The sequence below is a fragment of the Macaca mulatta genome, chromosome 13, assembly GCF_049350105.2.
Source record: "Macaca mulatta isolate MMU2019108-1 chromosome 13, T2T-MMU8v2.0, whole genome shotgun sequence".
Classification (NCBI taxonomy): domain Eukaryota; kingdom Metazoa; phylum Chordata; class Mammalia; order Primates; family Cercopithecidae; genus Macaca; species Macaca mulatta.
In genome coordinates, this window is record NC_133418.1 from 70,896,078 (window position 1) to 70,923,810 (window position 27,733).

Sequence of the window (27,733 nt, forward strand, 5' to 3'; positions counted from 1 at the left end):
CCCTTCATGTTTTTAGTAGGAACATTCCAAGGAATTCTAATCTGCCAAACGGAGAAACTCCCTGGTTTAGGCACCAGCAGAGACTGTGGCGTGGTAGTCACTTTCTGTATTGTGGGCCCTTCTTTGGCAGTCATGTGAGAGATACTAGACAGGCCCACCATGATCTGCTAACCTCTAGGAGTGAAGTGTTGTTTTATTGACTATAGTATTATCCTTCTACCTTGTTTTGTAGACTGGTCAAACAAATGGATTTTACAGAGGCTTATGCGGACACGTGCTCTACGGTTGGACTTGCTGCCAGGGAAGGCAATGTTAAAGTCTTAAGGAAACTGCTCAAAAAGGGCCGAAGTGTCGATGTTGCTGATAACAGGGGATGGATGCCAATTCATGAAGCAGCTTATCACAACTCTGTAGAATGTTTGCAGATGTTAATTAATGCAGGTAAAGTAAATTTAAGGTATGGAGGCTTCGCTTACAAGCTGGGTTAATAAAACATTAAAAAATTATAATACATAACTTATTAACAGCAGTATTTGTTTCCCTTTCTATAGTCATAAAATAACTGCCTGAATTTATTTATTAAGGATAGTAAGATTACTTGCCTTGGATTCAATTCGTATGATATTCTAGTTGGACATTTTATATGCAAGTGCCTCTGTCTGGCCTCTTTTTATTGACCGAGCTAGGTGACATGGGAGAAGTAGTCTGCTGTTTGAATTTAAGCATTTGGTAGTTACTGGTCATGTTTATTCTTTCTTCCTTTACCAAACAGAAAGAGCAATCATACTGAAATTGAGGATGTGTTTTGATTGAATTAGTCTTTTTCTTTTTAAACACTTTTTAATACTTGTGGGAATTTTTACAACTACTTAGCATGAGACAAGATGCCTGCCTTCCTGATGCTTTTCCTTATCAAGGAAAACAGATGACAAATATCTAAACAAACAAGATAATTTAAAAAGGTAAAAGTGTCATGAAGAAAAGAAAACATAGTAGAGATAATAAAACAAATGGGATAGAGAATAATGGTGTGCTACTGCACATCTCTTTACATCTCTGCATTCAGTGACTTCACGCTTGCGGTCTATCATGGTAGGAGTATTTACAGCACAGAAATAAGCCAGTGCTACAAACCAGTGCTATAAACTGGGTTTTCTTCTTCCTGGACAGCTAGTTGTTAAACGTTAACCAGCATGCTACTGAGTGAAGAGGACTGACTAAAGGCGAGATTCTGACATTTAGTAGAGAGGGGGTAGGAAGAAAACAGATGGTGGATTGAGCATTGCTTTGTAATAGTCATTGTGCCACATGCTCAAGTTTGTCTTCTTTAATATTTATAAAAGTGGTGTTAGAGGCAGTATTCTCCTCATTGGTGAAAAGACCAAGGCTCAGAGAAGTTGACTTGTAAAAGGTTACATAATAAACTAGGGTATTTGATTTGAACCCATTTCTCTGACTCTAAAGCCCCTCTCTCATACCATGCTTCTAACATTTAATTGAATGAATTTATAGCATTCAGTTAAACTGAGGTTGACTATAATACTCTGCATTGTAACACTCAGAGAACCATTTACATTTCATTGATCATGGAAATTCAGACCCTCTTCCCTTCATACTTATCATCACCAGGTATAGGTGCTTAAAATACAGACTTCTGGGTCCATAGCTCATCAGAACTACTAATTTGTTACCTCCTGGACAGGAAAGGAAATAATCTTTACATTGTTTTTAGTAGTGGTAGGTGGGTTTTTTTTTTTTTTTTTTTTTTTTTTTTTGTCTTAACAGGTAAGAGATGGTAAGGCTAAACTCCCTAAATCGTACTGCAGGAAATCTGTCATGATTGTTTTTAAAATCACATGTTCAAGTGTCTAGTGTCTATTATAGTTAAGTTTTTGAAGATACTGGAAAAATAGATATTATTCCTCTAATTTCAAATGCTTAAGATATGTTTTCAGAATCTGTTTGAAGTAAACTATAAAGCTTGAGTTCCCAGACTATTTGTAGTAACAAAGACGTGAGTTTGAATATCCTTTTCTAGGCAAAAAGCTCATTTCCAATATACTGTTACGTCTCTTCTTCATATCGGAATAGCATAGTTTATGTTACAGATTTTTTTCCTTTATCTGCTGAGTAAAGTTGGGCATGCTTTTGGCTAAAGGCATTTGAACTGGCTGTTAAATTCATCTCTACAGTTGTCCCTCTGTATCCGCAGGGATTTGATTCCAAAATGTCCACGGACACCAAAATTCATGGATGCTCCTCAAGTTCTGCAGTCTGTCCTGAAGATAGAAAAATGTCTTATACGCAGATACGAAAAGTCAGCCGTTTGCATCTGGGGGTTCCACATCCCACAGATGCTATTATCTTCCATCCCAGTTGGTCGAATCTGCAGGTGCAAAACCCATGGATACAGAGGCCGACTGTATTTCCTTTTCTTCTGAGATGGAGTCTTGCTCTGTCGCCCAGGTGGGAGTGCAGTGGTGCGATCTCAGCTCACTGCCACCTCCACCTCCCAAGTTCAAGCAGTTCTCCTGCCTCGGCCTCCCAAGTAGCTGAGACTACAGGTGCACACCACCAGTGCCTGGCTAACTGTCTCACTTTGTTGCCCAGGCTGGTCTCAAACTCTTGGCTCAAGTGATCCTCCTGCCTCAGCTTCCCAAAGTGCTGGGATTACAGGTGTGATGCACCACACCTGCTGTCTTTTGTTATATAATTTTCCTACCTCCCTGAGGTTTATCTAATATTAATGCACTGTCACAGATTCCTAAAAGATAATTAGTGCACCAAAATAAGAAGGTATGTAGGCCTACACAAATAAAATGGAAATACCTAAACTGGTTAGAAGAGTTTTGCTTCACTGTCTGTTCAATTTAGATTTGGAATCCATTCTGAGTACAATACGTGGTCTTCTGACTCAGATTGGAGAAGAGCATTCAAGTGTGGTGTAGATTACATAGATGTTTAATATGCATACATATTTTTGTATTTCTTATGTATCTCATTTTAGTTTTCTATTTAACATATTAGTACAGATAACAAATTTGCTTGTCTTCTTTCCTGTATTGGAGGTTGGGTGTAATGGGTATTGAAATTTTATGAAGCTTGTCATCCTGGAGGGCAGTAATGATCTTCACTGACAATTAATGCCATTCAATAATAAATCATTTGCTGACTAAAAGTCCCTTAAAATCTTATAATTATTAAGCATATAGCTAACAAATACTTTTATTTGCCTAATAAATGACCTAGCTTATAGTATTTTTTGTTAGTTCATGTTAACTAAGAAAATATGCACTAATACTGGGCACAGTAACAGATGCTGTTCCTTAGACAAATCATTGTAGCATAGTGATTAAGAGTTGTGGTCAGATGGACCTGGATTCTAGTGATTCTACCATTTTATTGGTGTGACTTTGGACAGGATTTTTAAACTCTAGGTGGTTTAGTTTTTTCATCTGTTAGATAGAAATATTCCATTGTTCCAGCTCAGGCCAGAAACTCTGGGCCACCATTCATTTCTTTCTTTTTCTCATATTTTTCATCTAGTCAGTCAGCAAATTTGTGTACGTGTATGTTAGGGAGAGACATCCTAGCAAAAGCAGGGGCCAGTCAGATCACTTCTCACTACCATTAGTACATTTGTCAGAGCCACATCTCTTGTCTGGGTTGCTATAGTAGCATCTTAACAGATCTTCTCTACTTGCTGTTGCTCCTTCTCCATCCCATGACAGGCCATCCCCAACATATTAGAGGGATCATTTTAAAATACAACAGTCCAAGTCACTCTTCTGCTCTCTGAGTGAAAACACTTTTGTGTAGTATTTCATGGTAGAAATGTAGTGTAATTTATGTAACCATTCTCCTATTGATAGACATTTTGTTGGTTTCCTAAAGTTTTGCTGTTACAACTAGTGATTCAGTGAACATCCTTTTGTATATATCTTTGTGCACATGGTTGAGCATTTCTGTAGGATGGAGTTTTAGAAGTGCATTTACTGGTTTGATAAGTTAGAGTTTTCTGGAGAAATAGAACCAATAAAATATATATAGATAGACAAGAGGGGATTTACTATGGGAATTGGCTAATGTAATTATGGGAGCTGAGAAGTCCCATGATACGCTGTCCGTAAGATGGAGAACCAGGGAAGCTGGTGGTGTAACTCAGCCTGAGTCTGAAGGCCTGAGAACCAGGGGAAGTGATCGTGTAACTCTTAGTCTGAGGCCAAAGGACTGAGAACTGGGGTATGGGAGGCCACTGGTGTAAGTCCTGGAGTTCGAAGGCCTGAGGATCAGGATCTTTAGTATCCAAGGGCAGGAGAAGATGCATATCCTAGCTCAAGAGAGAATGAATTCTCCCTCTTGCCTTTTTTTTTTTCTTTCAGTTGCAAGATTAATAGAGTGAAAACAGAGCTCCCATACAACAGGAGGGGACCCAAAGGGGGTTGCCGCTCCCTGTTCAAATGCCTGAGTTTATATCCCAATCATTGTCCCTCCCCCTGTGCTCTCAAGCGATATGTGATTTGACTATTTCTTTACCTCCTGCTTTAGCCTAATTGTATTTTAGTGAGCCTCTTTACTACCTGATTGGTTGGGTGTGAGCTGAGTTACAAGCCCCGTGTTTAAAGGTGGATGTGGTCACCTTCCCAACTAGGCTTAGGAATTCTTAGTTGGCCTAGGAAATCTAACTAGTCTTGTCTCTCAGTTCCCCCTCTCAACAGGAAAAACCAAGTGGTGTTGGGGATGTTGGCCGACGACTGCTCTTAACTGCTTCCTGCTGAATTGGGGCATAGTAGGGGTTGTGCATTTGAGATTTCCTCGGGAGGGGTGCCTTCAATGTCATCAACATTGGAGCATGGGCTAGCAGGCCGGTCCAGGGGTCTACAGTAGATCTTAGTCATGGACTGCATCTGGGGTTCCATTTGAAGAACAATTTGTAGTTTTACAGCTTTGATTCTGGAAGAGACAAACGTAACAAGGAGGTTAACGATACAGGGATTGAAATGTAGACCTGAAGTGCAGGGGATTATTTCTTTGGCACACTTCACAGGCCCTGACTATCTGCTTGATAGTTTTGAAAAGGCCTGGTCCAGTAAATAATGATTTGGCCATCTGATGGGTGCTATCAATGCCTAAGTGAAAGGTCTGGTGAAGGGTTTTAAGTAATTTCCATTGGTTAGCTGCAGGCAAAGGTATTTTTCCTTCTTCAGTGGCTAGCCATCCTGAGGGGAGGAAGCGGTGTCCTCTTTTGGTTCCCGATTCTATTTCTTCTGTTGAATACAGGGGCTTGGTTTCCTTGAAGGGCTTACCCCATACAAGGGGTCCTCCTGTAAGCATTTCTAGTGGAGGGTCCCGCCTTGTGGCTCTTTTGGCTTCAATATCTGCTTCGCGGTTCCCTTCTATTTCTCTTTTCTTTTCTTTCTGATGACCCCAGCAGTGTAAGACTGCCGCCTCTTTATGTTTTTTTGTACAGCCAAAAATAATCTCCTGATGGCTTCCTGATGTTTGATAGGTGTTCTCTCGGAAGTTAGGAATTCCCTTTCTCTCCGTATTGTTGCGTGGGCGTGGAGGACTAGGTAAGCATACTTTGAGTCTGTATATATATTTACCCTTTTTCCTCCTCCTAATTCTAGTGTATAATGGCACCTGTTTTTGCTAGGATGTCTCTCCCTAACAAAGAAGTGGGGCTTTCAGGCATAATTAGAAAGGCATGTGAAAAGAGTAAAGTTAGCCAGTCACAACTTAGTGGCTGGCAGAAGTATCTAGTGACTGACTGTCTTAGGACCCCTCGAATAGTGACAGATCTGGAGGACAGTTGTCCGGGACAGGAGAGTAAGACTGAGAAGGCCGCACCAGTGTCCAGGACAGTTAACCTCCTGGCCCTCAATGGTCAAGCGTACCTGGGGCTATGTGAGGGTGATGGCATGGGCTGGTGCTTGCCCTGGGCACCCTCAGTCCTGCTGCTGGATCATCTGGTTAGTGGCTTCTGACTCAGAGGACCTTCATCCCCTGGGGCAGTGGGCCTTCCAGCGATTCCCTTGACAAAAGGGAGCGGCTTATTCCTATTGGGACAGTCTTTTAAAGTGTCCTTGTATACCGCACTGGAAGCAATCCCCATTAGGCGTTCAATTTGCCCAGACTTTCCCTGTACCAGAGACTCCAAAGTCCACTTGCCTGAGGGTCATGACTAAAACGGTAGCCTTTTTCTTATCCCGTTTATCCCGTTCTGACTACTCCTCCTAATTTGTGTTATAAAAAACTGAGGTTGCCAAGTTCAATAGGGTTTCGAAGTTTTGCTCCGGGCCTAAGGCAGACTTTTGAAGTTTTCTTCCAATGTCTGCAGTTGACTGAGTAATTAAACTTATCCTTTAAGATTAGTTGGCCTTCAATAGAGTCAGGCGACAGGGAGGTATGTTTCTCAGTGCCTCCCTTAGTCTCTTCAGAAAGGCAGTAGGACTTTCTTCCTTTCCCTGTGTTATAGTGGACATCATTGAACAATTCATAGGCTTCTTCCTACTTTTCCTTAGCCTTCTAGCATGCAAGTTAGCAAACGTCTGCGGCACCAATCTCCATATTCTGATTCTGCGTCCCAGTGAGGGTCTACACTGGGAACTGCCTGCTGACCTGTGGGGAATTTTTCTCTTTCCTCTGTTGTCATCCTGTTGTTGACCTGACTGAGACACCAGAGATAGCCAAACTCTCGGGCTGCAGTTATGGTGGCACTTCTCTCTTCTGGGGTTAGTGTCTGATCTAGCAGTAACATTATATCTTTCTATGTCAGATCAAAGGATTGCCCTAACCCTTGTAAAACATCAATATAGCCATCAGGGTTATCTGAGAATTTACCTAGGTCTATTTTAATTTTCTTCAAGTCTGACAGAGAAAAAGGTACATATACTCTGACTGGGCTGAATTCTCCAGAATACATCTTAGGGGCATTTTTGCCTTGCAGGGAATACCTCCCATCTGAAAAAAGAACATAGAGATGCCAGCGCCCCTAGTCATTTTCCAATGAGCATTAGTCCTAGAGCGTCCTCTGTGGTCCTAATGCTTATTCCTTTCCAGGGTGTGTAACCACCCGTGGACCTCTGCTTGTCGGATTAGTTACACTCACCGATGTAGCAGTCCTGCACCTGTTTTCCCGCCTTTCTTGACCGCAAAGAAAGGGGTCCAGGCTGCTGGATTCTAGCGGTCCTTTACCAGCGTGCCCAACATTGCCTCTGTGATCGGGTGAGTTCTAGAGCTGGGCTGGGTTCCTGAGTATTTCATAACAACGCAGTTGCCCCATCAAGATGCATTCCCATAAACAACAGTTCTTACGCAAATTATTTTCAGAGAGGGTGTAGGTAACCTTTTGAGTCAGGATTGAGATACAGTTTTTGCCCACTAGGGCCTCTGTCCTTCTTTTCGCTTGCAGGAATATGCCCTAATTATTGATCTTAAACTTTTTGTTGCCCCGGATTAAGTCCTTTCGGATGTGTAATATGAGAGATGGCTCCTATTTATCCTATGTGCCTTTTTCCGTGGGTTACTGGGTTAAGGATTTTTGATAGGAAGGCTACAGGTTGCCAGTGGTCTCAGTGTTTTCAGGCTACGCCCTTGTTTATACTGACAACAAGGTAGTATTGGAGTGTTATAGGGTCACAGGGAAGACCTTCAATTATCAATTATAGGTTTTAAATTTACCCTTTTAAAGGAATAGGGCACAATTTTTTCTTTACTACTTCTATGTCTCTTTTTCTCTCTCTCCCTCTTTTCTCTCTTTTCTTTCTCTATCTCTTCTCTCCTTGACTTACTCAGTTCACTTTCATCCTATTATGTTGTTGTAGACCCAGTTCCAGTTGTTAAAGTACTGGGCCATTAGTTCTAAGGCCCTGGCCAAGGAGCCAAGGGTTGGAGATTGTATTGCAGAGGGGTAAGCTGGGTAGAAATTGGGGGAGGAGAGCATCTTACACAATGGGAGAGTAATCCTCCTGCCATTTATAAACATGGGGCCCTGGCAACAGTGGTAGGGAATGGGTCCCATATAACTGCCCATGTCAAGAGCTGTATATCTAAACTGGGAGGGACACCAGGGACAAGACTCCCTGGGTTCATAGCCTAGATGCCTAAGGACACAGCATAGAGCTTCCTTATATCCCTTTGGAGATACAACTTGCTCTAATACTTGGGAAAGGAAATGAAAGTATGAACCATTAGTACCTAGGAGGCAAGGAGGATTGGAGGAAGGAGAATCAGAGATAAGGAGAATTTTGGGCTATACTTTCAAGAAAGTCATGGTCAGGACCCAGGAGGTATGGGTCAGAAGGAAAGGTAGGAGAGCATGCATGGGCAACTGTTGAGTAGAAACTTCTGGCTGTGGGAATTCGGGACAACAGCTTTCTGTCTCTAGTCGGTCCTCAGCTTCCCCAGGAAAATTGAAAGTGGAAGCTGGTTCCAGGCAGACCAACGTTCCCAACCCAGAAAGGTTGGGGGTTGTTAGAAACCCTTTTCCCAGATAGCCTCACACCTGAGTCTTAAGTCCGGCAGCCACGCTAATCATTTTTAACCAGCTGACAGGTGCCCGGTATTTTCTTCCAATTCTAAGGAAGGATAGGACAGAATAGCAGGTGAAAGTGGTCCAATATTACTCACTGCTTTCGAGGTCCCTTTGTGGTCGCCAAAATGTTACCTGGGGGGAATTGTTCTTAGAGTTCCCAAGATGGTGGTGGGCTGCTTCCAAGATGGCGGCAAGCCTCTTGTTCTCTGACCTGGGGTTCTTGGCCTTATGGATTCCAAGGAATGGAATCTTGGGCCACGTGGTGAGTGTTATAGCTCTATTCAGCTCGATTAGGACGAACCCCAGGCACTTAGCCCGTGCAGGAACAATGGCGAGCCTCCAGCTCAATTGGGAGTGGCAGTGGGCGCCGCCTCGCTGGATCAGAAGTGCAGTGGACGCCCTGCCGGATTGGAGGGGTGGAAGTCAACGGCGGGTCTGCGACAACAGCAATCAGCGGTGGTGGACAGCAAGCAAAAGCTCAGTTCAAACCGGAACAAACACGGACCAGAGAGTGTGCAGTTGCAAGATTTAATAGAGTGAAAACAGAGCTCCCATACAACGGGAGGGGACCCAAAGGGGGTTGCCTGCCTTTTTTTTTTTTTTTTTTAGGTCCTTCAAGGATTAGATGATGCCTGCCCACATTGGTGAGGGCGGGTCTTGTTTATTCAGTCTACTGATTCAGATGGTAATGCCTTCCTGAAACATCTTCACGGATATACCCAGAAATGTTTTAGCAGCCATCTAGGCATCCCTTAACCCAGTCAAGTTAACATGTAAAATTAACCATCACCATGCCAAGTTAAAATATTGATAGATCCTGCTAAATTGTATGCTATGTTAATCAGGATTCTTTCAGTAGTGAGCGAAAGAAACCTAGTTCAAACTAGCTTAAGCAAAGAAAGGGAATATAGTAACTCAAGTAAACGTAAATCTGAATGATAGGTCTCTTCAGAGATTGCTGGATTCTGCTATTAGAATGATGTCATTAGACAGGCAAGATTTCCCTTTGGAAGTTCTAGACTTACCTTATTTATTTTTTTAATTAAAAAAATTTTTTTTAAAGAGATGGGGTCTTACTCTTGTCCAAGCTGGAGTGCAGTGGTGTGATCATGGCCCACTGCAGCCTCCAACTGTTGGGCTTAAGTGATCTTCCCATCTCAGTCTCTGGGATAAATGGGACCACAGACATATGCCATCACATCAGGCTAATTTTTTATTTTTTATATTTCATACAGATGGGAGGTCTTGCTATGTTGTCCAGGTTGGTCTCGAACTCCTGGCCTCAAGTGATACTCCTTCCTTGGCCTCCCAGAGTGCTGGGATTACAGGCATGAGCCACTGCATTAGGCCTTACCTTATCTGTAAAGAGCTCTTTATGTATTCTGGATATTAATCCTTCGGTGTTATATGTGTTTCGGGTATTTTCTCTTCACTTTTCTTATAGTGTCTACTTTCTTTGTAATGCCTTGCAACCTCTTCCTCTTCACTGACTTCTTTCATGCATTTTGTGTGCATTATGAAGTCTCTCCTGAGGGTTTTCTGAGAAGTTTGCACATAATAAAATTCCTTGTATTGTGGAAATCATTTTATATCTAACCTTATAATTCCTAAGTAAAATATAGTAAGATGATATAAATTGTGTAAATGGCGTGGCGATATAATCTTGACATTTATTACACTTGTGATTGGCACGTAGTAAATTTGTCATCAAATTCTGGCTCAGCTGTTAAGAAAGATTCTGATCTTAATACTTAACCTATCTCCTCTACTGAAAACCTTGTGTTTTTACTTTCCCTGTTAGAGTCTGCAGAAAACAAAAATAACGGTCTACCACCCATCACTACCACTTTTGTAAGAAGTAATAGGCAAGTTTATTATTCATAAGTAAAAAGACACTTTGTGTCAGCAAACATAGGGTGTGGTTTCATTGGCAGTGTTTGGGCCAACTCTTGTCATTGCTACACAGGCGTCAGTGGCTGGCGTTGGTTCAGCTGTGGTGGCTCTACTTCTCCAAGTAGTCCCAGGAAAGAACTCACAAGTTGTGAAAGACCTGAAGTGCTCATTGTATTTGTCCATTAAGAATGTGTTTAATACCCATACCATTTAAAGTTTCAGTAAGTAGATGAGAAGGAGAAATCACTTTGCCTTCCTTTTAGGGTAAAGAGAGATTAAAGCATTAAAAACAGTGAGTAGGATGAGCCATTTCTTTTTCAGGAAACCCCCCTGTAGAGAAAGGAAGAGAGTGAGAAGGTGGTGATTGATGGTCCAGTACAAGGTAGATAAGATCCCTTTGCTAAAGCTCATGTATCAGTTTAAGGAAAGCAGTTTATCTTTGGAACTTTCAAAACTAATTTATAGTGGGTGCTGAAAACTTTCTTAAAATGGTACTTTGGAGACTTTACTAAATTTGTAACAACTTTGACAGTACTTAAATTGCGTATCTATCTGCATTTGTATTTTACAAAAATTTAGACTATATACCTAATTGTATTGAACCCCATTGAGAGTTGGTCCAGCTAATTTATCTTTGTTTCACTGTCACGGAACTTGAGCCTCAGAGAGATTTAAGTAATTGGCCCAAAGTGTAATCCATATTATTTCTGGCAGAGTCAAAATTGCAGCCTAAATCCAACTTCAAATGTTACCTTCCTGGTCCAGTGATTTAAAAGTTAGCTTACTACTTTTTTTTCTATAGGTAAAGTATTTCAGGATCTCAAATTAGTAGTAAATTGACTTCAGTATTTCTCACCTGTGTGAGAAGTGCCTTTTATTTTCTTTATTTCATAATCACACAGGAGATTTTATTTCCTTTTCCTAAGATGAGTGTGTATGCAAGTCACTAAAGGTGGCTTGCATTCAAGAAGTGGGAATTAAACTCTACTTCCTTGATGGAGGAGTCTTTACAGAAATTATTTGGAAGTCTTCTATATCGGAGATTTATCTCTTCTCTCCCATTAATTTATATATTTAGTCATTTATATCTGCATGGACTCATTGTTACTTATTTCATACCTGTACTTTAGGTTACAATCCAATACAAAGTAATTTATTTTGTTGCTCATATTGTTTTGGTCATAGGATGCCCTTTCAGAGTGGCTCCTGTGTCTCTTTTGCATGTCCCCATTGTTTGTTTTTTGAGCACTTTTTACTTTTTGGACCTGTGGTATGCTCCAGACTCTTTGTATGTTTCCCACCTCAGCCCTGGGATCAGCCATTTTCATAAGAGCTCTGGTTTCTTTTATGGGAGAATGGTATTGAAAACCAAGATCTGAGGTCAGGCACGGTGGCTCACGTCTGTAATCCCAGCACTTTGGGAGGCCGAGTTGGGCGGATCACCTGAGGCCAGGAGTTTGAGACCAGCCTGGCCAACATGGCAAAAACATGTCTCTACGAAAAAAATACAAAAAATTACCCGGCTGCGGTGGCACGCCTGTAATTCCAGCTACTTGGGGGGCTGAGGCAGCAGAATCTCTTGAATCCGGGAGGTGGAGGTTGCAGTGAGCCAAGATCACACCACCGCACTCCATCCTGGGCAACAAGAGTGAAACTCCATCTCAAAAAAAAGGGGGGGGGCGGGGAGCAAGATCCGAGGACTGAGTGTGCTTGTTGCTACTGAACTGTCATTGATTTTAAGCTAAACATGAATTCATACTGATGTCTGGACTCTAATCCAGAACCACATGGTTCATTCTAGCCTTCCCTCTTTCCTTAACTGTAATGTTCCTCTCCAGCAGTAAGAAACCTGGCTCGCAGATCTGCCATCTGTTTATTTATTTGTTTGTTCTTCGTATTCATGTAGAATGGTTTCAGAATTGTTAATCTCTACTCCTAGAAACAGCTTTACCAACTAGACTATAGTGTTTATGTGCAGTTCTTTTTGTCTTTAGTCTGACAGTTTTCAGTCATAGCATCATTTATCAAACTTATATAGACCAGCATCTTTTTTCTCTCTCTCTCGATGTGGTTATGACATATATTTGTATTCCAGTTAGATTCTTTTGTCACAGTCTGCATTCTATTCTAGGATCCCCCTTCCTTTTACCTCTTGGTTGATTTTTTTTTTTTTTTATGTTGCATACATTAAAGTTCACTCTTTCTGCTGTAAGGCATATTATTTAAATGGCCAGGATTAAACTTTATCTCTTTTTTTCCTTTGTAAGTAGAGGAGAACATCTCTTCTTTATAAGAGAAAGTTCCTTGGCCTCTGTAATATAACACTGGTCTACGTCTCCTACCTTTTAGCGATCATCTTTCTTAGTCTCCTATTGCATCTGTTGATTCCTTTCCCTGATGGGTACCTTCCTTTCTGCATTTGTACCAGGAGCACATTACTTTACTTTTTCTAACTTTAAGACATGGTTTAGTATATAGTAAGTCTAGGTATGCTTCAATGCTTGTCTTGTTCATTTTTCTAAATTCTTTGTTACTCTTACCTGCCCTACTGATAGAGGAGACAGCCAAATGCTGCCTAGGTCATTGTGCACCGGGAGCTTGCCTAAACATGCCCATGGGGGTGAAAAATTCCGTCCCTTAATACATGCACAGAAGGGAAATAAATCAATGTGGAGTGGCTCAGAATAAGGGGCTGCCTGTGCACTGGAAGAATGGGGTGAAGCCACCGGGAATTCTTGTCTTATGTGAGGGGAGGAGCCTGGTCTCTTCAGCTCATGTGTGGTGGTCTGCTATTCAATCTGTGGAATGGGAACCTGTTGGCAGGACCCCCTTTGTTAGCTGAGAGCTTTCTTTTAATAAATTCCACTCTCCTCACCTTTCAGTGTGTCCACATGCCTGATTTTTCCTGGTGGTGACATAAGAACCTGGATTTTAGCTGAACTAAGGAGCAAAAAATCCTGCGTCACTACCTTAGCCTTATCAACTTGAGTTACTTTATCAAGTATAAAACAAGCAAACAGCTCTACTGGCATTTTTATTAGAATTGTATTAAATTTATTAATTATTTTGGGAAGAATCAGCGTCTTTATAATACTGAAATTTCCCAGTTAGGAGCCAATCTACCAATGTCAATTATCTATATATATCTTTGTGTTCCTTGGTTTTCATGTCATTTGTATTCACAAAACTGTCAGGTTAATACATGAAATAAGGGTCATGTCTGACTAATCTCTGACTAATCTCAATAGACTACTTTGAATAAGAGTCAACTTCTGACTAATGTCTGAAACCCTATTTCTGTGATATGCCCTTTTAATAATGACTACCTTATCTTGCCAATTAGTTGTGTGTCTGTAAAGTTTGAGACTATTTTCTTTGAATATATGTACTTAGAAGCTGTTACTGTGATATTATGGCTTAATTTACTTGTTTCATCAGTGAGTTACAATTACAAGAATTACTTGAAATAGATGACTAGTTAGGAGCATTCATTTAAATTCTGATACTTCAAGAAAATGTTTTTAAAAGTTTTTTTTTTATTTTCTGTTTAGTTTATTCCAACTATCAGAAATGTCTTCACCATTCACTTTAGAGCCCATCCTTCTATAATGGGCAGTTGGAGTGTTACCAGAACCTTGGCTTTTTCATAACAAGTATATTTCAGAAACTTTAACTCATAAATTCCTTATTATATATCACTGTTTGGTTGTGTTGGAGTGCATTTTATTCTTTTAGAACTGCAGTTTTCATTAACTATTAGACCATAGTCTTAAGTTAGAAAAGGAGTATTTAAAACTGCCTCATGGTATTAGTTGAGTACAAGGAAGTAATGCTAGAGATTAGACCATTTCCCTTATGGAAATTTAAAAATAAAAAAATAAAATTGATTAATTTTTCGATAAATTCTGTTTAAGCAAATCTTTAGTGCTGCATCCTCCCCAGATTATTGCTTTTGTGTTACCTTTCAATTTCTGCCACTCCTTTTCCCTTACTCACCAAAAATTAGAGAAGAGAAAATAAGAGTGAGTGGGCAGGATTTGTGTATTAAGAATACCAAAGAGCTGTCCACATTGGGATCTCTGTAGAACTTTTTCTTGATTTTTCTAGAGTTTTAAATGGTGAAACCTGTCATTTATAAATTACTGACATTTTAATAGTTCATTAAATTCCTCTTGGAATCTTTGCTTTTTAAAACCAGGAAATAGAAGTAATATCTTCTAGTTGATGGGCTTTGATTCTTCCATAGATTCATCTGAAAACTACATTAAGATGAAGACCTTTGAAGGTTTCTGTGCTTTACATCTCGCTGCAAGTCAAGGACATTGGAAAATCGTACAGATTCTTTTAGAAGCTGGGGCAGATCCTAATGCAACTACTTTAGAAGAAACGACACCATTGTTTTTAGGTAAGTATGCTATTTGTGGTACCGTTGCAGTTTTTCATCATTTTTTTGTTAAACTAAGCTCAATATTTCCTTCAGCTGTTGTAATTATAGTATGTTCTTTTGGCAACTATTATACCACTACTTCTTTGATTTTGAAACTGAAAAGATATTTTTAAAGGTTTTGGTCTTGTTTTCTATTCTTGGGTGGTAGCTTCTGGGACTTTGTTTATTTAAAGGTGCAAAATCTGTTTTGAATTGTAGGCACCATCATTGTTCTCAGTGTTGTTCTGAAGACTAGGCATCACTGAAATTGTAGCAATAGTTGCAAGGTTACCTGTGAATGTTTTATGTTTGCTTTTGCCTTTTCTTAGCATTAAAAAATTAAGAAGCTTTTATGGAAGAAATCACCAGCTAATACTTTAATGCCAGTTAATGTGTTGCCTGTATGGATCACTGTTCACACCTCTTCCATTAAAGACTGTTTTTTAATTCCTTAAGGATGACAGCCAAATTCTAAATGGCTTTCTTCCAATAACTGTCTTTTTTCTTCTTTTCCTCCTTTCTTCTATTCGATTCTATTTGTCTTCAGGGACATTGTGTCCCATAAAGTTTATGAGAAAATTGAGTCAATGAAGTGTTTGGAATAGAATCAGTGCATCTGGACTGTAGTTTTGGTCCTGCCACATGTAATTTGTATATTTATTTATTTACTGCATGCTTCAGTGTCCTCACTTATGGAATGAGAGTAATAGTACCTATCTGGTCTTTGTTATTGGGCTGAGAATAAAATGAGTTGTCTATGAAAGTACTTTTTTCCCTTGTGGACTTAAAAATATTATTTAAATTTATGTACTTTAGTAAAATTCATTTTTTTTGGTATAACAGTTCTGTGAGTTTTGATGTATTCATAAAATTCTGTAATGACAACAATCAAAATATAGAACCATTCCATCACTCCTCAAAATTCCATCATGCTGCCAATTTTTATCAATATTTTCCTCCCTCCCCCTGGCTCCACCCCTGACAGCGACTGATCTGTTCCTATCCCTGTAGTTTGCATTTTGCTGAATGTCATAGACATATAACATGTATATATGTATATATGCACACACACACACACACACACCATATAGCCTTTGAGACTGGCTTCCTTTAACTAGTATGATACTTTTGAGATTCATCCATATTGTTGCATGTATCAATAATCCATTCCTTTTTGTTGCTGAATCCTATTCTATTAAATAGATGTAATACAGTCTATCCATTTATCAGTTGGATATTTGAGTTTTCAGTGTTCAGTGGTTATGACTAAATCTAAAAACATTTGCAGACAGGTTTTGTATCAATATAAGTTTTTATTTCTCTTGGGTTAATACTTAGGATTGGTATGACATATAGTAAATATGTGTTTAACTTTGGAAAACAAGTTGGAAGTTTTTTTCTACCGGTTTGCATTTCCTTCAGTAATGTTTGAGACTTTTAGTTGCCCTATATCCTTGTCAACATTTGCTATTGGCAGCTTTTTCTTTTTCTCCCTTATATTTTAGTAATTTTAATGGGGGTTTAGTAGTTGTTGTGGGAAGTCAGGGACCCCGAATGGAGGGACCGGCTGAAACCACGGCAGAAGAACATAAATTATGAAGATTTCATGGACATTTATTTGTTCCCCAAATTAATACTTTTATAATTTCTTACACCTGTCTTTACTGTAATCTCCGAACATAAATTGTGAAGATTTCATGGACACTTATCACTTCCCCAGTGAATATCCTCGTGATTTCCTATGCCTGTCTTTATTTTAATCTCTTAATCCCGTCATCTTCTTTGTAAACTGAGGAGGATGAATGTCACCTCAGGACCCTGTGATTGTATCAGCTGCACAAATTTTTTGTAGAGCGTGTGTATTTGAACAATATGAAATTTGGGCATCTTAACAAAAGAACAGGATAACCGTGATGTTCAGGGAACGAGGGAGGTAACTTTGAACTGGCCGCCAGCGAGCCGGACGGAACAGAGCTATATTCCTCCTCTTTCATAAGCAAATAGGAGAAATATTGCTGAATTCTTTTTCTCAGCAAGGAACATCCCTGAGAAAGAGAATGCGCCCTTAAGGTAGGCTTGTAGATGGCTCCTTTTAAGGCGTCCCGTCTTTTATGGTCGAAGCCGATAGGATGAAATAAGCCCTGGTCTCCTATAGTGCTCCCAGGCTTACTAGAATGGGAAAATTCCCACCTAATAAATTGTGATCAGACAGGTTACCTGCTCTCAAACACTGTTTCCTGATAAGATGTTATCAATGACAATGCGTGCCGGAAATTTCATTAGCAATTTTAATTTCTCCTCATCTGGTGGTCCTGTGATCTCACCCTGCCTCCATTTGCTTTGTGATATTGTATTATCTTGTGAAGTATGTCATCTCTGTGACCCACACCCTGTTTGTGCACTCCCTCCCCTTTTGAAAATCGCTAATGAAAACTTGCTGATTTTATGGCTCGGGGAATATCACGGATCCTGCCGACATGTGATGTCTCCCCCCGACACTCAGCTTTAAATTTCTCTCTCTTGTGCTCTTTCCCTTTATTTCTCAGCCCAGCCGAGACACTTGAGAAATAGAAAAGAACCCACGTTAAACATCGGGAGCGGGTTATCCTGATATCTAGTATCTCACTGTGGTTTTTATTTGCATTTTCCTAATTGCTGATGATGTTGAGCATCTATTCATATGATTATTTTCCATCTGTCCTTTTTTCCTTGTTACTTTTGTATTTAGACATTTTGTTTTGAAATAATTTCAGACTTATGGAAAGTTAAGGATATTCTGTACAACTACAGAGGAAGCATTTATTGAGGCTCAGCTATATGCAGTCTGTATTCTAGTTGCTTTCCTCAAGAAATCTTCTATGTAGAGGAGTAAAAAAAGTGATTTTACAAGTTTGAGATTTTAAAAGGGAGAATAATTAGTCACCCTTGAATGACAGAAGACTTCACGTGCAGAGTGCTGTATTAACAGTAACAATAACATTTATTGAGCAGAGTATATACTAAGCCTTGTGTGGGTGTTTTACATGAAGTAGATAATTGGATCTTCAGTATGATTCTGAGACATGTAATATTATTCCCACTTTTACAGGTGAGGAAACTTTAGAAAGACTGGATTTAGGAAGAGAAGAGCTATCCTGGAATCTTGATCTTGCTGTTGTCTGTGTTTTGGCTAGAAAACTGATTCAGTGAACTACTAAAAACATGTTTATTGACAAAACGTTTCCTAATCACATACATTTGTGAAACACTATGTGCTATATCCTCCAGCGTAGAAAAACATGAAGACATTACACATGTAACTTATTGTGCCCACCCAGTCTGAAGTATCCACTAATCTCTTTATGCATTCTCTTTTAGTGTCTTCATCACTGACTCCGGTTAATTATTGTTTATTTACTTCCCCCTTTACTAGAAAGAATGTTCCATGAAGGCAGGGATTTTATTCATGTTGTTCACTGTTTTAACTCCCAAACTCAGTTTAGTGCCTGGTATATGGTAGGCGTTCAGTAAATTATTTGTTAAATAAAAGAATGAAGGTTTCTGAGAAGACCTCTCATTAAACATTTGTTTAACACAGAGCTTTGAAACGTATTTGACCGTACTATTCTTTCGCTCTTGTTATCCAGGCGGGAGTGCAATGGTGTAATCTCGGCTGACGCAACCTCTGCCTCCCGGGTTCAAGTGATTCTCCTGCCTCAGCCTCCCAAGTAGCTGGGACTACAGGCCCCTGCCACCATGTCCGGCTAATTTTTGTATTTTTAGTAGAGATGGGGTTTCACCATGTTGGCAAGGCTAATCTCGAACTCCTGATCTCAGGCGATCTGCCTGCCTCAGCCTTCTGAAGTGCTGGGATTACAGGTGTGAGCCACTGGCCCTGCTGTATTCTTTTTCTTTATGGAGCATTTAGGAATACCTCAAGGAACATCGATATTCCATGGGACTATTTGAGAAATGCTATTCTGGGCACATAGTTTACAGTTTCAAATTATTATTATTAGAGTCCCATTTATGAAATTCAGTATTGTATCTACTTTTATTAGTATTTGGAGAAAATTAGAGATGCAGAGTGTTTAGGGGTTTATATTTTAACATATAGTTAACTGGAACTTTTTATGTTAATGAAGCAAGAGATGGGAAATAATTCAAACCAGTAAATAACTTTAAATTGCTTATTTTTAGTAGTAGGATTTATTTTGTTTCTTTGGCAGTGAATTTACCATTTTGTAAATGGTAAATTTGTATTGACTAATAAATAAATATTTTGTATTGACTAATACAAAATACTGTGCCCGACCAATATAGTATTTTAAAAAAGGAAAGTAGAGCGTTAGTGTTTGTGAAAACGTAATGTGAAAGGGCCAGGTGTGGTGGCTTACGCCTGTAATCTCAGCACTTTGTGAGGCTGAGGTGGGTGGATCACCTCAGGTGAAGAGTTCAAGACCAGCCTGGCTAACATGGTGAAATTCTGTTTCTACTAAAAATACAAAAAATTAGCCGGGTGTGGTGGCACATACCTGTAATCTCAGCTACTCGGGAGGCTGAGGCAGATGTTGCAGTGAGCCAAGGTCGCACCATTGCACTCCAGCTTGGGCAACAAGAGTGAAACTCTGTCTCAAAAAATAAATAAATAAATAAATATAGTGTGGAAGAATGGACATGTCTACATCTGTGTTGTGTGTGGAAAAAAAAGGAATGGACATATGAGTCTTCTGTGAGATAATACGGGCTTCAGTGTCTTCTCTGCCTCATGAATCATAGGACAAATTTTAGCACTCTGCCTTGGTCACCTTTACATTTTTTTATTTTTCAACGTGGGGTCTTGCTCTTTTGCCCAGGCTGGAGTGCAGTGGCAGAGTCATAGCTCACTACAGCCTCAAACTATTGGGCTCAAGCTATCCTCCTGCCTCAGCCTCCTGAGTAGCTGGGACCACAAGCACACGCCACCACACCCAGCTAATTTTTTTTTTAATGTTTAATTTTTGTAGAGTTGGGGTCTTGCTGTGTTTCCCAGGCTGGTCTTCAAGCGATCCTCCTCCCTTAGCTTCCCAAAGTGCTAGGATTACAGGCCTGAGCCACTGCACTTGGACAATCTGTCTGTCTTTTAAATAACCGTATAGTGATTCATGCTTCAGTCTATAATGGAAAAGTTTTAATATTAAAACAATCCAAAATACTTCAAGGTTTGTATCTAACTACAGATAATTTCTAGATGAGAAAGAGTAGCTGGACCAGTTGGACTGGTGAGAAAGGTTCCTTTCCCATCTGTAGAATTATCTTCCAAAACTGAACATTGGAATATATTGTTTGAGGTATTTTGTTTCTCTCCCTCAAGGGAAGGCATACTCTATTACATGTTGTAGGACCTGTCCTGATGGCCCAGTTACCACCAGCCTATTGCTGGAGGCTATAGAATATAAACCCAGGGAATCGAAGGGTAGAAAGTGAATATAGAACTATGGAAATCTCCCAGGTGACCGGAAAAGTTGTTGACATGGGAAGTGTGTTGGATCTGATTATGATTGAATGTAAAGCTAAATGGAGGGACTCTAGAAAATCAACTACTCCACTGTTCGTAATGGGAATATCTTCCCTTCACAGAACTCACCAACATTTTAATAAAGATGAGCTTTCAAAGGGAACTCTTCAACTTGATGGCAGTAGGAATCAAAATGAGAAAACCTCATGAGAAAGGGGAAATGCAGGGAACATCTCATCTTTCTACATGAATATTGTCCTTCCAGAACATCTTTTTGCTAGCACACAGGTTAGAGTTTTTTAACAAGCAGTCTTGGCCGGGCGCGGTGGCTCAAGCCTGTAATCCCAGCACTTTGGGAGGCCGAGACGGGCGGATCACGAGGTCAGGAGATCGAGACCATCCTGGCTAACACCGTGAAACCCCGTCTCTACTAAAAAATACAAAAAACTAGCCGGGCGAGGTGGCGGGCGCCTGTAGTCCCAGCTACTCGGGAGGCTGAGGCAGGAGAATGGCGTAAACCTGGGAGGCGGAGCTTGCAGTGAGCTGAGATCCGGCCACTGCACTCCAACCTGGGCGACAGAGCGAGACTCCGTCTCAAAAAAAAAAAAAAAAAAAACAAACAAAAAAACAAGCAGTCTTGCTGCCTTATTTCTTTTCTCTACCCTTGCCTCGTCCTTGCCCTGCTCTCTTTCCCTTCCCCTTGCTCCATATCACATAATAAATATTCTAAGGGTAGGTAAAACTGCTTTGGAAATAAACTATTCTTATTGATAGCTATAATAAATTCTAAATGAAAAATCCAGCTAGTTTTTAGGAAATAGATTTCCTTTTTATTTTGTTATATGTAGAAAACATTGGTAAATTGGAGGCTGAAATCTAAACCAGTGTGATTTCACAGAACACTCCATGGGAACTGCATGGTGTGCGCTTTTGGCTTTTGATGGATTGTTTTTCAGTTTTTGTTCTTCTGAGTTTGCTTATTCTGTGTAACCTTCAATATTAAACATAGCTGTAATATTTAATAAGAACCGCATGTTTTATAGTGTTGGGTGAGACTGCCTATTTCAATATTTCACTGTAAAATGTGTCATACTTCAGCTCACATAGCATATCCTTAAACTCTGACTCTGCTGACATATTCCAAAATTGAACAAACCACCATGTGATTCACTTTTCATTAGTGTCTTCATGGATAAGTGATCATTCATAAGGCTATTTTTTGATGTGCCAAGAATTTTGAGGTTTCACATTCATATCTCTTTATATTATGTTAAGTAAACTTTGCTTTGGAGTTTTGTTTTTAGATTTTTCAACTAAAAGATTAATCATCTTCCTCAGGGATTGTCATGTAAGCATTTTTACTTGAGGACATGTCTTTTAAAATACGAGTTTGAGTTTTCTTAGATTAAAAGTATGGAGTTTACTAAAAGTTACATTTAAAAAGTGTTAATTTCATGTTCTGGTTTTACTTTTGTTTGTCTTTTTAGTTTTATGGTTCTTGATACAACTTTATATTTTATATTTCTTTCTATGTTTTAACACAATGTCTTTTTTTTTTTTTTTTTTTGAGACGGAGTCTCGCTCTGTCGCCCAGGCTGGAGTGCAGTGTCGCAATCTTGGCTCACTGAAAGCTCTGCCTCCTGGGTTCGGGCCATTCTCCTGCCTCAGCCTCCCGAGTAGCTGGGACTACAGATGCCTGCCACCACACCCGGCTCATTTTTTTTTTTTTATTTTTAGTAGAGATGGGGTTTCACCGTGTTAGCCAGGATGGTCTTGATCTCCTGACCTCGTGATCCGCCTGCCTCGGCCTCCCAAAGTGCTGGGATTACAGGCGTGAGCCACCGTGCCTGGCCACAATGTCTTTTAATTACTTTTTTTTTTGAGACAGAGAGAGTCTCACTCTGTCACCCAGGCTGGAGTGCAGTGGTGCGATCTCCACCCATTGCAACTTCCACCTGCAGGATTCAAATGATTCTTGTGTCTCAGCCTCCTGAGTAGCTGAGCTTACAGGTGCCTGCCACCATGGCAGACTAATTTTTGTGTATTTAGTGGAGATGAGGTTTCACTGTGTTGGCCAGGCTGGTCTCAAAATCCTGACCTGAAGTGATCCGCCTGCCTTGGCCTTCCAAAGAACTGGGATTACAGGAGTGAGCCACTGCACCTGGCTTTTAATTCCTTAATGTAAGCAATTATGAAACTAGGATATTTATTATCTTTCTGGTTTTACCTTCATATAATTAAATATATTTATATAATGTGTTACTTTATTAGTCACATTTGATTAATAGATTTAAACCTCCAGCATTTAAAGATGAGGAAATCAGTATCCTTATATTGTTCTTACATAACTCTCTTTCTCCCCCGACTTTTCCAACTTTTGTCAGTTATATTTGCATTGTTAGTGGGAACAACATTTTGCATTTTGTTCTGGCATCCTAAATCCATGATTTAATTTTATTCTTAGTTCTACAGTTAAATAGCTTAGAAGTTTATCACCAGTTATTTTGTCATGTTTTTTCCAGTCTTGTTTGGTTGGCTAAATTATTTCTTTAACACAGTCCTCTAACAGGACCTATGGCAATACTATTCCCTGAGGTTTTACATGTTCAAAATTGAATAATTTGACTGGGCACTGTTGCTCATGCGTGTATTCCCAGCACTTTGGGAGGCTGAGGTGAAAGGCTCACTTGAGGCCAGGAGTTCGAGACCAGCCTGGGCAACAAAGCGAGACTATCCCATCTCTACCAAAAAAAAAAAAAAAGGTAAAAAAATTGAATCATTTTAATTGAATAATGATTCAATTCAATAATGATTCAAACTTGAACAACAGTTTGATCAGGTACAAAATCCTTGAATTACATTTCTTTGCTTGAGAACTTTAAAAATGATGATCCATTCTGTTCTAGAGTTGAAGTCTGAAGCTAGCCTAATTTTATTCTCTTTTTGTGACAATACTTTTCCATGTCTGTTCCTTATCAGCTTTCTCTCACACAGTGTGTGCCTTTTCAGTATGTAGACTTGGATATTTTAAATTTTAGTTAATCTTTCTGGAATTATATCTTTAAGTATTTGTTCTGTTATTATGGTGGTGTTCTTGGGCCAGTGTATTTACATGTTGGTATCTTATCTGTTTTCAATGTCTATTGTTTTTTCTCTATTTTTCTTTCTCTGTGTTTTTGTTTTACTTTTCCTGGTTTTTTTTTTTAAAGCCTCTATGTTCCTATTCAGAAATGTCTATTCTCTCTGGTGTTTCTTCCTATTTCAATTTCAGTTGGATTTTTTATGATTGTTTTTGTTTTTCCCAGGTATTTTCTGAATTCATTAAATTATATCTTTTCCTGTCAGCCATTTTTTACTGAGCACTTGTATTTCAGTGTTGTGCTCTTTTCACAGAGACAGTTGCTTCCTTCACTTCTTTTTAAACATTTACAGCTGTAGATTTAGCTACAATTTTCATTTGGTTTGTGGTAATATTTTTCTGATGAGAGGTTTTTGCTTTGTTTTGTTGTTGGTCTATTAATTGTTTTTCTGTAACTTGTCTTCCTTTATTCTTGTATCTTTGTATGGATTTGTGCTGGTACCTTTGTGATAAATCATCTTGGGAATATGTGAGTTTTTGCTCAATTAGCTGCTTTCAGGAGGTGTATAATAGGGAGGAGGTAGAGGCACATTCCATATTAATGTGTCTAAATTCCTTTAGACTCAGGATTTTTGGACATGAATTCATTTAGCTAGTATCTTTCACTAGCCAGTGGGGTTTGGCAGCTGTGGGATTTTTGCAATGCAGTTTCCCATTTGTGGTAGCAGATATAGACCCCTTTTTGTGATTCTTTGTTTGGATCCAATCCCTCTGATTTTCCCATTTCAACTGCCCCAGAGAAGTTCCTGCTGCTAGCCTGTGCATTTTTTTCCTGGTACTTAGTTTTGTTCCTCAGAGGGAGCCTCTGACCTTTGAGAAGTGTTCTTTGCTAGCTTTTTCTAAGATGTGCAGCTGACACGTCTGTCCTCTTTCTCACACAAGTACCCAGGATTGATCTTCGTTCTTTTGGAGCCCCTTTTACAAATTTTGATCTGGAGTTCAAAAATCTAAAACTAGAATTATAGTTTTACTAAAAATGGAGAGTGTGTTTTTATTTTACTTTTCTTGCTGATTTTGGATTAATTGTTCTTGGATGATTTCTAAGAAAAGTAAAGGGAAATGCCTATATTGTGCTACAATATTAAAATTGGAAGTCTATATTCATTTTTAAAGTAAAACAAAAATTCTTGATTTCAGTATTTTTGTAATAATTTGATATTCTAGTATATGGTAGAAATGAATAGACTAGACAAAATCTCCCCCAACCCCAGTCCATACAATACAATCTGTGTTGTAGTTAGGTGTACCATAGAGCAGTGTCGCTCAAAATGTCAGTCAATTTATATAAGAAGCTTGAGCCATTGTATAAATCAACATATTGGTTTCTTCATGAAGGAAGTCCTGTCTCAAGGAAAATGTCAGTTAAAGTATTCTTTGGGACATAGTTGTTTACATTCTGTTCAAAATGTCTTACCTTGTTGAGGACTAATATAACAGTTTGCACATTGACAGCCAGTTTGTTACAATGTTGAGTAGCCCTGCTGTACAGCATGCCATGCCTTTGTGGCTATCAACCTGGATTGTTACATGGTTAACGCAATTGTCTCTTCATTCTTTGTGATTACTAATGCCATTGGCCAACTAATGATATGTGATTATCATTGATTTAGTATGGCTAAAATGGAAATGTTGTTCCTACATAAATAGAGTCTTTGGGATTACAAAGTGTATGGACAAAGTGTATGGACAAACTATCCATACAAATAGTTTTTTGATAGGGAACTCCCAGAATATTTTGTTTCTTTAAGACTTAGTATGGGTCATTCTTACAGGGTGGATCTAGTAAGGAGAATACTGCTGTATGAATGCTTCAAAAAGTTGAATAATTTCTGAAAGTAGTAGAATTACAATGTTATAGCCCTAGAAGAAGGTGTAAGTTTAGGGATGTGTTATCTAAATCAAATGTTTCTTGACTCTGTTGCTGAGGAGACTTACGGAAAAATAATCAATATATAATAGGATAGTGGAATTTTAGCTTTTTGTCTTTTAATACTTTCATTTGATCGAAAGATGTATTTTTCTGGATGTGGTTTCTGATGTCTAATTGGACATTAGACTTCTCCCTGTCTGTTAGAAACCATGAGAAATGTCAGTGATAACATGGATAATTGGATTGGGATATTCGCCACAACGTTTTTGTTATATCCCTAACATAATGAGTTTTGCCCAGAAGGTCATGGTTTTTCCCATCAGTATGCATCTTTAAGATTGTTAGCCACTGGGCAGACGTGAAGAAATTTATAAAACAGAAATGTAACTTTTTATTATAATTTTTTAAAAATTCTATATATCAATAAAATACTACATTTCAGACTAAAGATTCAGGGCCAAGACATTGTAGGAATCTATCTGATTCCTTAGAGAGTGGTTTGAAATTATGTTTCTGGGCCGGGCGCGGTGGCTCACGCCTGTAATCCCAGCACTTTGGGAGGCCGAGGTGAGTGGATCACGAGGTCAGGAGATTGAGACCATCCTGGCTAACACGGTGAAACCCTGTCTCTACTAAAAATACAAAAAACTAGCCGGGCGCGGTGGCGGGCACCTGTAGTCCCAGCTACTGGGAGGCTGAGGCAGGAGAATGGCGTGAACCCGGGAGGCGGAGCTTGCAGTGAGCCGAGATGGCGCCACCGCACTCCAGCCTGGGCGACAAAGTAAGACTCCTTCTCAAAAAAAAAAAAAAAAGAAAAGAAAAAAAGAAATTATGTTTCTGTACTTGATGGGAAAGCCTCATTTTATAACCATTCTGATCATGAACTTTAGTTATGAAATAAATAAGTGGATAGTCCTACTTTGCTAGTAACATTCTTGCAATAGTGGAAGATTCTACATCTTTGCCGTTCACATTGCCAGAGTGAAGGGATGCAATTAACATATATCATCAACTGGAGTTGCGATGGTACTTTAATTGTTCTGCTGTCTTGGGTATGCATAAAGTGCTGGAAAAACATAAACTTGAGGATACCAGAATAAATGGACAACACTGGAAAAAAAATATCTGTCACAGCAATGGAGTTTCTTTTCTAGTGCCACCAGATGTCAGTATGAACACAGGACCAGAGAAATACTGCAGGAGATAAATGTTCCTATGAATGTTCTTTTTTGCTTCATAAAAGAGGTGGGGAAAAAAGTTTTACATAAACTAGGTATACAATGAAAAAATCATTTTACTGTTCAATTGTATAGAAAAATGAAATGTATAATAGAGAACAGAGTACATGTAGAACTCAAAGAAGTAGAGATACAATTAAAAATTCATATATAATTCAAATGTAAAATTGAATATATAGATGATCTCTGCAGAGCCAGCCAGCCTGCTGCTATAACTGGAGGAGATGGACAGCCCGTGGTTAAACTGTTCGTTACAGACTTACTGACCATGTTATTTTTTAGAATTGTTGTCAAAATCTGAGCCTCAAAATGAAAGACTAGGCTGGGTGTGATGGCTTATGCCTATAATCTCAACATTTTGGGAGGTTGAGGGGGGAGGATCACTTGATCCCATGAGTTCAAGACCAGCCTAGGCAACATAGCAAGACCTTGTCTGTACAAAAAATGGAAAATTAGGCATGTGGGTGGTGCATGCCTGTAATCCCAGCTACTCACGAGTTTGAGGTGGGAGCATCACTTGAGCCCAGGAAGTTGAGGCTGCAGTGAGCCGTCAATGTGTCACTCTCCTCCATCGTGGGCGACAGAGCAAGACCCTATCTTGAGAACAAAACAAAACAAACAAAAATATGGAAGAGTATATTTTCTAACTAATAGATATAAAACTCACCTCACTGTAATTTTCATTTGGTACAGAATTGTGTTTATAATTGTAATTTGTACAGAATTGTTATAGTAATTCCGTAGAACTCAACAGTCACATTAAGCATTTTTCTAAAAGAGCATTCAGTAATATAATTACATTTTTAAAAAGCCCCTTAAAAATTATTCTTTAATGAATGCTGTATTAAACAATGATGATTGTTTACTATTTCTAGTTAGGTTTAGTACTTACATGTGTGTATAGGTCTACCATATTTCTCCTAGATGAGAATCCCGTTTTGAGTTCTTGCCTTCATGAAATCTTCTCATGAGGCTTTGCTTTTAACTGTATTCAATATGTTACGTGACACAACTGAGTTGATTTTGGTCAAAAGTTTTGTGTGGGTCAAAGGCTGCTTCTAGTTTCTCAATTTCTTGTTTTCAAAAATATTTGGTTACCTAAGATATGTTTTCCCAGATTGCTTCATTTTTCCTCTAATTTAGGAAATAGAAAAA

At 39.2% G+C, this 27,733-nt stretch overlaps 2 protein-coding genes across 18 annotated transcripts in view; one reads left to right on the top strand and one right to left on the bottom strand.

The window, feature by feature from the left end:
* Window positions 1-27,733, top strand: part of ASB3 (ankyrin repeat and SOCS box containing 3) — a 126,868-nt gene that overhangs the window by 25,679 nt on the left and 73,456 nt on the right. For 10 of the 17 annotated variants that reach the window (XM_077958621.1, XM_077958626.1, XM_077958628.1 and 7 more), the window contains 2 exons: window positions 233-441; window positions 14,676-14,834. In XM_077958621.1, coding sequence (XP_077814747.1) covers window positions 233-441; window positions 14,676-14,834 — 368 coding nt within the window. 17 annotated transcript variants of the gene reach the window in all.
* On the bottom strand, window positions 4,618-27,584 carry LOC114671710 (syncytin-1-like). Its single transcript, XM_077959619.1, has 3 exons — window positions 27,471-27,584; window positions 27,074-27,175; window positions 4,618-4,953 (listed from the first exon to the last, which is right to left on the bottom strand). Exons 2-3 carry the CDS (start codon window positions 27,148-27,150, stop codon window positions 4,761-4,763), a joined length of 270 nt encoding a protein of 89 aa, XP_077815745.1. The 5' UTR covers window positions 27,151-27,175; window positions 27,471-27,584; the 3' UTR covers window positions 4,618-4,760.

Bases quoted from the DNA above. Each gene is read 5' to 3' on its own strand.
- LOC114671710 (XM_077959619.1), bottom strand. From the start codon at position 27,150: ATGGAGGAGAGTGACACATTGACGGCTCACTGCAGCCTCAACTTCCTG. The intron at 4,954-27,073 runs GTGAGTAGCTGG...TGTCTCTTCCAG, and splicing joins GATGCTCCCACCTCAAACTC to AATCAAAGCTGTAAAACTAC.